Source organism: Eretmochelys imbricata, chromosome 4 (assembly GCF_965152235.1).
Source record: "Eretmochelys imbricata isolate rEreImb1 chromosome 4, rEreImb1.hap1, whole genome shotgun sequence".
Classification (NCBI taxonomy): domain Eukaryota; kingdom Metazoa; phylum Chordata; order Testudines; family Cheloniidae; genus Eretmochelys; species Eretmochelys imbricata.
In genome coordinates, this window is record NC_135575.1 from 16791884 (window position 1) to 16804099 (window position 12216).

The following is a 12216-nucleotide window of genomic DNA, read 5'->3' on the forward strand; positions in this document are numbered from 1 at the left end:
CGTACCAGACTGAGAGACCTATAGGATTGACATGCTCTTTGGATCCATATATCAGCCATAATAACCTAGGCAGTGGCAATGGAAGTCTCCTTGGTTGTTCAGTGTTTGGCCTCTCTGATGAAAATGCCCATACGGATGCCAAATTAATGTCCATTGAGATGTGGACACTTGGGTCGAAACCAGTAACTCAAATCCCACAGGCCACTCAAAATATGGGGAGGACATGAGATCACTGCATTCTTTGGCCTGTTTTTTTTTTTATCAATGCTAAAACAATTACACATGTGCTTGTTGTTTAATGATACAACATGAACCAAATTCACAGCTGGCCTAAGTGGCTGTGGCTCCAGGGACTTTAGTGGAATCACACCCATTCATACCCACGGTGACTTTGGTTCAAAGTCTTCATTTTTTTGAAATCAGAGGTTTTAATGAATGAATATTTGGGCTTGATTTTCGGAGCTGTTGAACAGCTGCAGCTCTCCTGGTCTTCAGCTGGAGTCCTGGCTGCCCATCGTCTCTGAAAATCAGGCCAACTTTATTGACAATGCCAGGTCTGCATTTTAGGACAGACCATTTGAACACAAGCACCTGGCTCTGATCTGGGATTATAAAGAGACTGCACCACCCCGTGTATTTTGCAGAGTTTCAGTCTGGCAAGGGAATGGAATGGAAGGGTGAGTTCATATTTGAGCTGGACAGGTGGTGGCAGAGATATTACTGTGCTTTGTTAAAACTCATCCCCCTGACTTTAAGCACTGACCAGCAGCATTTGGTCTCAGGTACAAGGAGAAATTGCCTTCTAAGAGCTTTCGAGAGCACAGCAACAAAGCGAGGTTCTCAGATTCTCTTAACAGCCAGCGCTGGAGATTCTTGAAAAGTGGCCTGGATGATTTCAGAAGTGGTGTCCCTGCTCCATCTGACAACATCATCATTCGTGGCACAAAGGGGCTTTTACCTATTGTTCTACCTAATAATGCATCTGATGCTTCCCGCCGGGCCCAGCAGAAGGTGGGGAAAACGTTTACAAGACAGTCCAGGCTCAGTCCTTTGCAGAAAGCCAGGCAGGATCACATTGCACAGACAGAACACTGCCTAAACCAACACCCCCTTGCACTCTACCCTCATCTGGAAGAAAGCATCCCTCCAGAGGTAAAGACCCCAGGGTTGCTGCTGTTCTTCCTCAAGACTGCGCATCCTTTTAGCATGTTTTAAATATAAAAGTAATCCAAAACCCAGCTTTTCTCACTGCGTGTTTTAAAACCATACTATTTCCTACAGATTGAACGTCTACTAAAGCTGACTTGTCATGGGAAGGTGACTCTAAAGACAGGCAGAGATTTGAACTGATAGCAGTCACTGGCAGGCTTCTGAGACACCCTGCTAATATTCTGAGATTTGTCACACTATTTGTGTTCAGTCAGTGAGCCTGCTCCCACTCACCCATCAACATGGGCCACTATACAAAAATGGGCTCATTTAATAATCATTTAATTCCATATCTGGTAGATTATACAGCGATCAGTTGGTTTACATCGCTGTATCACGGAGCACACCTCCAGATATAACTGGCTGTTCCAGGGCAATGAATGGATTATCTCTCTATTGTATTAAAATTGAAAGATACCCTGGAGTCTTGGCCAAAGTGTGGGTCCTGACCTGATCTGGACCCTGGCCTGACTCTAGAATAATTATTTCTCCCCCAGAATACTTCCTCTGCTGTGGGGTCCCTCCCAACCTCTCTTCTGTTGGGAAACAACAGGGCCTAGTCAGTGCACACCTGCGCTTATGATTTGGGGCAGGTGGGTTGACACTGAAGGACTCCGTGCAAGCAAGCTGGGGGCAGGGAGTAAAAGTGGGTGGGAAGCATTAGGCTTTCCACTCTCAGGTGGAATAGGGGAAGGTTATGATGGTCTTTTGGAGAGAGAGGGGCCAGCAGCAGGGAGATGGCAGGCCTTGTACTGGGGGCCACAGCGAACTCAGGGTGAATATATTATTCCTCAGTGGTACAGTGCAGAATGCTGAGGAGGATCACACTGCTCAAAGGTTAAGAAGCAGTAAGACAATGAAGGTGATTGTATTCATTGTGCCATGAGAGCCCTTTGAATTTGGGGATAGATAAGGAGTCTTGGCTCCGTTGGTGGTGAGATCAGGTCACAGAATGGTTCATCACATGCTGATGGGGGAGCTAAGGTAGGGTGCATGATCTGTAATGGGGTCTCCTATGCAGTCTCCATGGGTGTGAGGTGTTTTTGGACATGTGCTCTGTTCTTGTTTGGCTCTCAGCTTTTCGAAGAGGTTGTGGCCATCCTGGACCCGGAGTTGTGCTTGCATAGTAAAGCTGGATACAAGGATCGTGACCAGGCAAGCCATACCCCTCAGCAAGAGCTGTTTCAGCTGGAGGATGGGAAAAGTAAAGAAATAAGCCCCAGGCCATCAGCACTGTGAGTACTGGACAGGACAGAGCAAGCAGCACCCAGGGTTGCCTGAATCCACCTTCTGCTGCTGGGCCTGGGTTCAGTTCAGTCTCTCTCCTCTGAAATGAAATGTATTGAAAGAGAGGAGCTGAATGTTTCTGCGGGTGGATGTTTTCCATATCCCACCCCAGTTCAGCTTTTAGTACCGTTATACAAGGCACTGGTGAGACCTCACCTGGAATACTGTGTGCAGTTCTGGTCTCCCATGTTTAAGAAGGATGAATTCAAACTGGAACAGGTACAGAGAAGGGCTACTAGGATGATCCGAGGAATGGAAAACTTGTCTTATGAAAGGAGACTCAAGGAGCTTGGCTTGTTTAGCCTAACTAAAAGAAGGTTGAGGGGAGATATGATTGCTCTCTATAAATATATCAGAGGTATAAATACCGGAGAGGGAGAGGAATTATTTAAGCTCAGTACCAATGTGGACACAAGAACAAATGGATATAAACTGGCCACCAGGAAATTTAGACTAGAAATTAGACGAAGGTTTCTAACCATCAGAGGAGTGAAGTTCTGGAACAGCCTTCCAAGGGAAGCAGGGGGGCAAAAGATCTATCTGGCTTTAAGATTAAACTCGATAAGTTTATGGAGGAGATGGTATGATGGGATAACATGGTTTTGGTAATTAAATATTCATGGTAAATAGGCCCAATGGCCTGTGATGGGATATTAGATGGGGTGGGATCTGAGTTACCCAGGAAAGAATTTTCTGTAGTATCTGGCTGATGAATCTTGCCCATATGCTCAGGGTTTAGCTGATCGCCATATTTGGGGTCGGGAAGGAATTTTCCTCCAGGGCAGATTGGAAGAGGCCTGGAGGTTTTTCACCTTCCTCTGTTGCATGGGGCATGGGTCACTTGCTGGAGGATTCTCTGCTCCTTGGAGTCTTTAAACCACGATTTGAGGACTTCAATAGCACAGGCATTAAGTGAGAGGTTTTTTGCAGGAGTGGTGGGTGAAATTCTGTGGCCTGCGTTGTGCAGGAGGTCAGACTAGATGATCATAATGGTCCCTTCTGACCTAAATATCTATGAATCTAGAAGGCCTTGGGGACACCCTTTCTAGTAACTGGGCTCTGGCTAAACGGGAGAGCCAGCTCAGTCGATATTGAAGTCTTCTGTCTGGTTCCTCTGATTAGACACACCCAGGAGGCTTCCCAGGGCTGGCTGGCTTAGATGGGCTTCAGCACATAAGCCTTTATGGGCCTGATCCAAAGCCATTGACGCTCATGGAAAGATTCCCGTAGACTCCAGTGGGCTTTGTCTCAGAACCTAGCCGCTGGTCTCCCTGCAGACCGTAAAGATCTGCACATAAATCTTTGTGTGCTGTAGGCCTGGTGAGGACAGCCAGCTCTATTATAAGGGGACTCTGCAGAAGAAGCAGCAGCAAGGAAAGTATGAAGGAAGTATGAATTGCAAGCTGGAAGCAGCAGGCACAGAGATAATTATTCAAACCCTACTGATCTGAAACCGCAGGAATGCATTTGTGCTGATGAGAGGCACTTACAGACTGCTCATGACTGTATCATATCCATCTCTTCAGCCTCAAGCAGTCTAAAAGCAAGAGTCCATACTCATTGTTTTCCAAGAAAGAGGTAGCAGCAAGGGAAAAGGCAGCCAGACGGAGCTACATTCCTCCCCTGGATGAGAATGTAAAGCGAGTGACTAAGGAGTTTTGTGACTGGGTTGCTTCTTGGGTAAGTTGAAAACCAAAACCCTCCTATCTCAGCAGTCCAGTAATGACTTGGGCCAACGTTTTCCGACTTGGGTACCCGAAGGGCATCTACATCCTAAGTGCGTCCCTCAGCTAACATGCCCTGAGCACTACCGCTTCCACAGACGGCAATGGGAGATAGGGATGCTCAGCACCTCTTGAAAGATATAGGCCACTTATGCCCAATGTCTATTGGCATTCACTGGGAGTTTGGAGCCTCCCTCCCTTCGTCACTTTTGAAAATCCCAGCCTAAATATGGCTGTAGGTGCCTAACCTGAGGCACCCAAGTCTGACAATGTTAACCCTTACAATTCTGCTTGTACAGAAGTTTAATTACAGTAGCCCAAATGCAAAGCAAACCGCAAATCAGTTCATTCTGTAAACTTGCCAAGTCCATCGGCTTACTCAAGCATTTGCCTGAGAGAGGTGTGGAGGGGGAGTTATTGGTTAGATTTAACTGCTTCATTTTGGAGTCAGAGCCAATTTTTTTGATTGACAGTGACTCAGCAATTCAGGCATTGATTTTAGTGAACACAGAATGATGGACGCAGTTTAAAAATGTGCAAATAAGTAGTGGCACATTCCCTTTCTCTAGGAGCCAAATTCTAACTTGAGTGATACTGCAGCACCACAAATGTCAGTGGGATTAGGTGGGCTAAAGACAGGGCAGAGTTTGGGGAGTGCATCGGACATGTATTGTACATGCCATGCCTGGGATTTTAAATAGCACTCTGCATTGGCCTAACTCGGCTTCCACTGAAGTCAATGGTAAAGATTCCATTGACTGCCACGGGAACAGAGTTAGGACAATGGTGAGTGCTTTTGAAAATCCCATCCCAAGTGCTTTCAGTCCTGGGGGTACTTGGTTATGCTTTCACTGAAGTCAGAGGACAAAGTCCCATGGACTTCAATGGGAGCAAGAGCAGGCCCCTGGATCCTGAATATTTACATAGCAGTGCTCAGACATACTCTTATAGTGTGCCACTTAGTACAGAGAGGTCTTGGATAACCAGGGATTTCACAGCATCTTCTCACTGTGGCTATCTATATCTGTGGATCTAAGTCAGACTATAGTCTCCAGACCAGACCAGTGCCTGCTTTATCTCAAGAGTCCATCTTCTGTCAAAGACCAAACTCTCTCCTTTGAGTCTGACATATGTCATGGGAATTGAAGGCTTTAAGTAGAGTCATTTGCTAGCCTAGTTTATGTTATCGTTTGCTCAGTCATTCAAATAGCTCAATAGAAATACATTTGTTTTGCAGAAAACAATGTCAGTGGTGTTTCTCTGGATTCACGCTCGTAGCTTTAATATGTACAAATAGTAAAATACCAGCTTCAATCCCTGACTGCACTGAGCGAGACAAAGGTGGCTCAAAGCTCTCCTGATCCTGGGGCTGGCGGCCTCTGGCTCAAAAATAGAGCAGGCTAAGAGTTGTTCGAATATGGGCCAGTTTGAAATGGCTCCTGAGAAGCCATTTGCTGGGGAGGATTGGCGGGAGCACAGCATGTTACAGTCCTGCCCCTCCTACCCTTGACACAACCCTCTACACCAGGCAGGAGGCTGGGAATTCCCAGGTGCCAGGTAAAGGTATCTGTCTGTTTTATGATGGCCGAGGGACCGAAGATCTGACCCACTGTGTCAACAAATCCTTAGAAAATCATGTATGTCAATAGCCTTGTGAAGGGTCTCAGCACAGAGACCGCAAAGGGAAATACAGTTACCTTATGAGGCCCACTGGACCTACTGTAAGATAACAAACTATCTGGTGGGGTGTGTCTTCCCTTCAATTCCAAATGCTGATTATGTTTAAAGGCCCTCATGGTGAGTCTGAAAAAGGAATTCCCTAGAAATGAGACTGTAAGGACTGAATTCCCACTGCATTGCAGCAGCCATTAGCTAAAAATACCTTTGCTTTTCTGCAATGGAGCTCATGTCTACCTGCTTATATAATGAGGCTCTGTTTGCAAAATAACCCTTGACTCCTATCACCGGAGGTTAGCAAAGCTTGAGAAGGGGACAAAAGGCCACCGTGTTGGCACCTGCTGCACTGGAAACACAGCAAAATCTCGATGTGAGCAGTGCTGGAGGAAGACACGGCCACTGGAGACAGATGGACCCTTTGTTTTCGGGCTGCTAAGTGGTGGATTATAAACAAGGGAGGGTAAAATACAAGGTTGCAAGGAGTGGGCCCTGTTCCCCAGTCCTGCCTCATGGAAAGCACTGAGCTACTGAGTGCCCACAGATCCTGTTATTATTATTTACTTGTATTATTGTAGCGCTAAGGAGCTCCAGTCATGGACTAGGCCAAACACAGATTTCACTGGGAGCTGTGAGTGCTCAATGCCTCTGAAAATCAGGTCATGGGTGTTTTGTCATTGACTTCAAAGGGAGCAGGAGCAGGCCCAAAGCCTGGAGCAGAACATGCCCCTGAAATGTGTGCATGAAGGGCTGTCCGTACCCAGATTCATCCTGCTCTGCTTGAAAGGGGGGCAGAGGAGTGGGATAAGCCATCTCTTCAGCACTGTTCCCACCCTCCTTATGGGATCCTCAAAGGGCTCCCCATGGGGTTATGAGTGGGTCCTCATGGGGACACATTTGGGAGTTTGAGCTGGGAGTGGGGCTAGGGAAGCTGGTTTGTGATTACAGCAGTGCAGATTACTAGGAAGAGGTAATGCAGCTCCATCTTGTATTACTGTTAACAGAGAGCCCCTCTTTGCTGGAGGACCCCTTTAAGGAGGATCGTTGGGGCAGCTGTGTCCAGGGGAGGTCTTGGGAGTATAGACCCATTTGGGGCTCCAGGAACCCCTGAGATCTCGAGTCAGCCCTGGCCTCCTGTGGATCTTGGGATCTGCTGAGTGCTGGGTGCAGATCCATCCCTGTGTCCTGTGGAGCCCAGCCCAGTCATGGAATCATCAGTCTTACTAGGTGCCCCATTAGTGCCACATCTGAACAGGAATTAGGATTTCCTCATGATGCCCCTGTGATTTTGGGAGCCTCCCCAAGGGGATCATAGCCAAGTTTTCCCTCCCTGAGGCCTATGTGCGCAGGTCTTTCCATGGAATGGGAAGCTCTGGCCCCCCCACGCACCTGCATTTCCCAGTGATTTCAACTCAGCACTTCCAAGGATTTAGCCCAGTATGGAAACCAGATGTTCCAGTAGCTGTTCAGAAGGACAGATGTCCAGGATCCCTGTAACCGTGCGGCTGCTTATCCCAGCAACGGTATCTTCAGTTATCCGTATTGGCTCTTTGCTCCAGCTCCTCTAAGAAGCAGCGTAAGAGTGTGATAAAGCGATGCAGTCACTTTCCTAGAACACTGAGCTATTGTTTCTTGTGACAGAGACTCTCACATGATCTGATGTTTTCTGTGTTCATTGTGGCCAAGTGCTATTGCTTTAAAATTGGGACTGAAATGGACAGGATAGTATTAGGGAGCAGGATTGGGAAATGCTATATGAGAAATGTGGGCTGCATTGCCATTCTACCTCTGTCCTCACCCCTGACATTGGAGTGTGCCAAGGAGTGCTCAGAGGCTAGCCATTCTCTGCCTTCCCCACTGTGCCCGGTCCCCGGACTTTAAGAGAACGCCACGGTAGGTGCTAGACCTGTCAATCTCAGGGGACTGTATGCCTAGCACCGCCCTCGTATCCCCCTCAGAGCACAAATGGCCTTCAGTGACCTGTTTAAAAATAAAAACCAGACCGGGAGTTACAGAATCTCTGACCCCTGTGCTGCACTGTGTCATGCGCTCATGTCTTGTTTTACTTTATAGCTAATCTGACTGGGCGGGAAAAGACTTTATGCTTTTTCTGATCAGAGCAGCACATGGTAAAGGGACCTTTGAAATGGTTCTTCTTAGTTCCTCTTTGCTTCCCTGGTGTAGGAATTCAAGAAGTATGTCAAAGAGGGGCATGGTGACTTAGCATCAGCAAGAAGTTGTGTACCAAGGTGTGTGGTGCAAGACTTGGTTTCAGTCTCTGTAAGCCCCTGCTCTTCTAGTCTAATGTGGATCTGTCTCCAGGAAACAGCATTAGTTCTTGGGGGGAAAAAATCACTTTCTGCCTCTTTGCTGGCTGTTTAGGAATCTAGGCTGTGATTTTCACAAGCACGTAAGGGAGTTTGGCACCCAGATCACACGGAATGGCAGTGGGAGTTGGGCACCTCTAAGGAGACCTGGTTCTTAGTCACCTGCTCCCTCATCAAATGACCCGCCTGCTCTGAAATAAACCAGTCATAGGTGAGGCTGACCCCAGACTCCCTTTAAGTCAGTGGTTTTCAGCACGTAGATGTACCCCTGGGGGTACTTGGAGGTCTTCCAGGGGGTACATCAGCTCATCTAGCTATTTGCCTAGCTTTACAACAGGCTCCATAAAAAGCACTAGCGATGTCAGTACAAACTAAAATTTCATACAGACAATGACTTGCTTATACTGCTCTGTATACCATACACTGAAATGTAAGTACAAGATTCATATTCGAATTGATTTACTTTATAATTGTATGAAATGAGAAAGTCAGCCATTTTTCAGTGACAGTGTGCTGTGACACTTTTGCATTTTGATGTCTGATTTTGTAAGCAAGTCGTTTTTAAGTAAAGTGAAGCTTGGGGGTACCCAAGACACATCAGCCTCCTGAAAGGGGCACAGAGGTCTGGAAAGGTTGAGGGCCACTGCCTTAAAGGGCCAGCTCACAACATGTAACAGGATTCAACCCTACTGAGCAGGGCAGATTTGTAATGATCTGCATAAATAAATAACAGCGGTTGGTAACCACTGTCCTGGGCTAGGCTGGAACTGGTGCTGGGAAATGGTGCCTATCCCCAATCTGGTGAACATCTAGCTCTCTACCAGTATGTTGTAAATATTCCCCCCACCCCGCAAGTGTGGTGTGTTTGACAATGTCAGAAACTGCCTCCTGCTACCTCCTAACGGTGCACTTGGCTTATTATTGCAGGGAGGAGAAAATTATAACATCAGTGAAGATACCATCATGAGGCTGTTTGATACCGGTTATGAAACCAAGCCCACACCGGCTATGCCTGTCGAAGTTGTGGAGATAAACAATGTGCCACCAGAGCTGAGAAAGCGTCTGGGGGTTTCATCCTCCCTGAAAGCTGTAAAGAGTCTTCCTAAGGTAAGCAGGCCAGGGAAAACTAAACAGGCTGCACCTGCAGCTCCTATTAACTTCCATGGGAGTTCAAGATGCTCAGCACCTCTCAGGATCTGGCCCTATATTTTGTACTGTGTTACGTTATCTTAGTCTTAGCGGTTTATACTGCCACCCATTACCATAGTATCTGAGCGCCTTCCACATAAAATCAATGGCAAAGTCCATAATTCTATACTCTGTCTATTATCAGCAATAAAATCTGTGTAACAATATATTACTTCTAGTATGTATTAGCTAGTATTTCATTCCACTTCTCTGCTATATGCTATCACAGTTGGGACTGCATTCTACTGCATGCAAAACTACCATTGTCCTCAGTGGAACAAAACTGGGTTTGGGACCACTCTCATTATGTCTCTAAAACAAGTGGCAAGAGATGACCCATAAAATGATATTTGCTGTTGTGCCTAGGAAGAGAAATATCTGAGTCAGCAGAAACTGCAGGGCACATAGATTAGATTTGATCGCTCTTATTTTGAGCTGTTTCTACTGGGCTTCAACAGGGAATTATCACTGTCATAATAAATTACTTTTATCTTGCAAAAAGAAAAGGAGTACTTGTGGCACCTTAGAGACTAACCAATTTATTTGAGCATGAGCTTTCGTGAGCTACAGCTCACTTCATCAGCTCACGAAAGCTCATGCTCAAATAAATTGGTTAGTCTCTAAGGTGCCACAAGTACTCCTTTTCTTTTTGCGAATACAGACTAACACGGCTGTTACTCTGAATTTTATCTTGCAGTGTCTCATATTCCTCCTTTCAAGCCTCCTAGGTCCCCAGTCATTGAAAGGAAGCCCACTAGCCCTGTGGAAGGGCATGGCTTGAGCTTTACTTACCCCTTCATCAGAGTCACCTTGAGAAACAACTCAGCTCTCCAGCGGTTGCCTCCCAGCTTTTAAGGGCAGAAAACGTAAAGAATATATAGCCCCCAGGAGATAATTCCAAGAGCTTGTGCTGATCACAGCGCTCTGACACTAGTGCCAGATTTGCAAGTTTTGTTTCCATGTGTTCCTCTCCTTTTCCTTGGGTCATCATTAGAAATTCTCTCCTTGGACCAGAATTGGGGTCAGAGGGAAGGGAGACTACTGATCCTCAAAAGCCCATTTTGCAAAAACCAAAGGAAATATTCTCTCCACTATATACCGGGTGGGGAGCTTTTTATTCAGAATAATGCTCTTGAAATGCCACCTGCTGGCCATTCTGTAATATTGCATACAACGAAGGATGACATCTGTACTCACATTCATAATCCTTGAAAACAGTTTGATTTTTAAAGTAGTACAATAAGGAAATATGTTAATTCTGCAAGGTGATGCTTTGTCAGCCTACTATAGTGTGTATAAGGGTGTCCCCATCCTGCCCTTGCTATGTCATTAAATGGGCAGCAGGTCCTGGTATGAAAAGGTTGCAAACCACAGCTTTAATCAGGTTTCAGAGTAACAGCCATGTTAGTCTGTATTCGCAAAAAGAAAAGGAGTACTTGTGGCACCTTAGAGACTAACCAATTTATTTGAGCATGAGCTTTCGTGAGCTACAGCTCACTTCATCGGATGCATACCGTGGAAACTGCAGCAGACTTTATATATACACAGAGAATATGAAACAATACCTCCTCCCACCCCACTGTCCTGCTGGTAATAGCTTATCTAAAGTGATCATCAGGTTAGGCCATTTCCAGCACAAATCCAGGTTTTCTCACCCTCCACCCCCCCACACAAATTCACTCTCCTGCTGGTGATAGCCCATCCAAAGTGACAACTCTTTACACAATGTGCATGATAATCAAGTTGGGCCATTTCCTGCACAAATCCAGGTTCTCTCACTCCCTCACCCCCCTCCAAAAACCCACCCCCATACACACACAAACTCACTCTCCTGCTGGTAATAGCTCATCCAAACTGACCACTCTCCAAGTTTAAATCCAAGTTAAACCAGAACATCCGGGGGGGGGGGTAGGAAAAAACAAGAGGAAATAGGCTACCTTGCATAATGACTTAGCCACTCCCAGTCTCTATTTAAGCCTAAATTAATAGTATCCAATTTGCAAATGAATTCCAATTCAGCGGTTTCTCGCTGGAGTCTGGATTTGAAGTTTTTTTGTTTTAAGATAGCGACCTTCATGTCTGTGATTGCGTGACCAGAGAGATTGAAGTGTTCTCCGACTGGTTTATGAATGTTATAATTCTTGACATCTGATTTGTGTCCATTTATTCTTTTACGTAGAGACTGTCCAGTTTGACCAATGTACATGGCAGAGGGGCATTGCTGGCACATGATGGCATATATCACATTGGTAGATGTGCAGGTGAATGAGCCTCTGATAGTGTGGCTGATGTTATTAGGCCCTGTGATGGTGTCCCCTGAATAGATATGTGGGCACAATTGGCAACGGGCTTTGTTGCAAGGATAAGTTCCTGGGTTAGTGGTTCTGTTGTGTGGTATGTGGTTGTTGGTGAGTATTTGCTTCAGGTTGCGGGGCTGTCTGTAGGCAAGGACTGGCCTGTCTCCCAAGATTTGTGAGAGTGTTGGGTCATCCTTTAGGATAGGTTGTAGATCCTTAATAATGCGTTGGAGGGGTTTTAGTTGGGGGCTGAAGGTGACGGCTAGTGGCGTTCTGTTATTTTCTTTGTTAGGCCTGTCCTGTAGTAGGTAACTTCTGGGAACTCTTCTGGCTCTATCAATCTGTTTCTTTACTTCTGCAGGTGGGTATTGTAGTTGTAAGAAAGCTTGACAGAGATCTTGTAGGTGTTTGTCTCTGTCTGAGGGGTTGGAGCAAATGCGGTTGTATCGCAGAGCTTGGCTGTAGACGATGGATCGTGTGGTGTGGTCAGGGTGAAAGCTGGAGGCATGC

The 12216-nt window shown here is 46.2% G+C and overlaps 1 protein-coding gene across 1 annotated transcript in view; it reads left to right on the forward strand.

The window, feature by feature from the left end:
- FAM47E (family with sequence similarity 47 member E) overlaps positions 1 to 12216 on the forward strand; it is a 28492-nt gene that overhangs the window by 9202 nt on the left and 7074 nt on the right. The window contains exons 2-6 of the mRNA XM_077814750.1: positions 783 to 1152; positions 2287 to 2444; positions 3812 to 3874; positions 4023 to 4176; positions 9149 to 9328. Of these exons, the coding sequence (XP_077670876.1) occupies positions 783 to 1152; positions 2287 to 2444; positions 3812 to 3874; positions 4023 to 4176; positions 9149 to 9328 (925 nt within the window). The remainder of the gene's footprint in view (positions 1 to 782; positions 1153 to 2286; positions 2445 to 3811; positions 3875 to 4022; positions 4177 to 9148; positions 9329 to 12216) is intronic.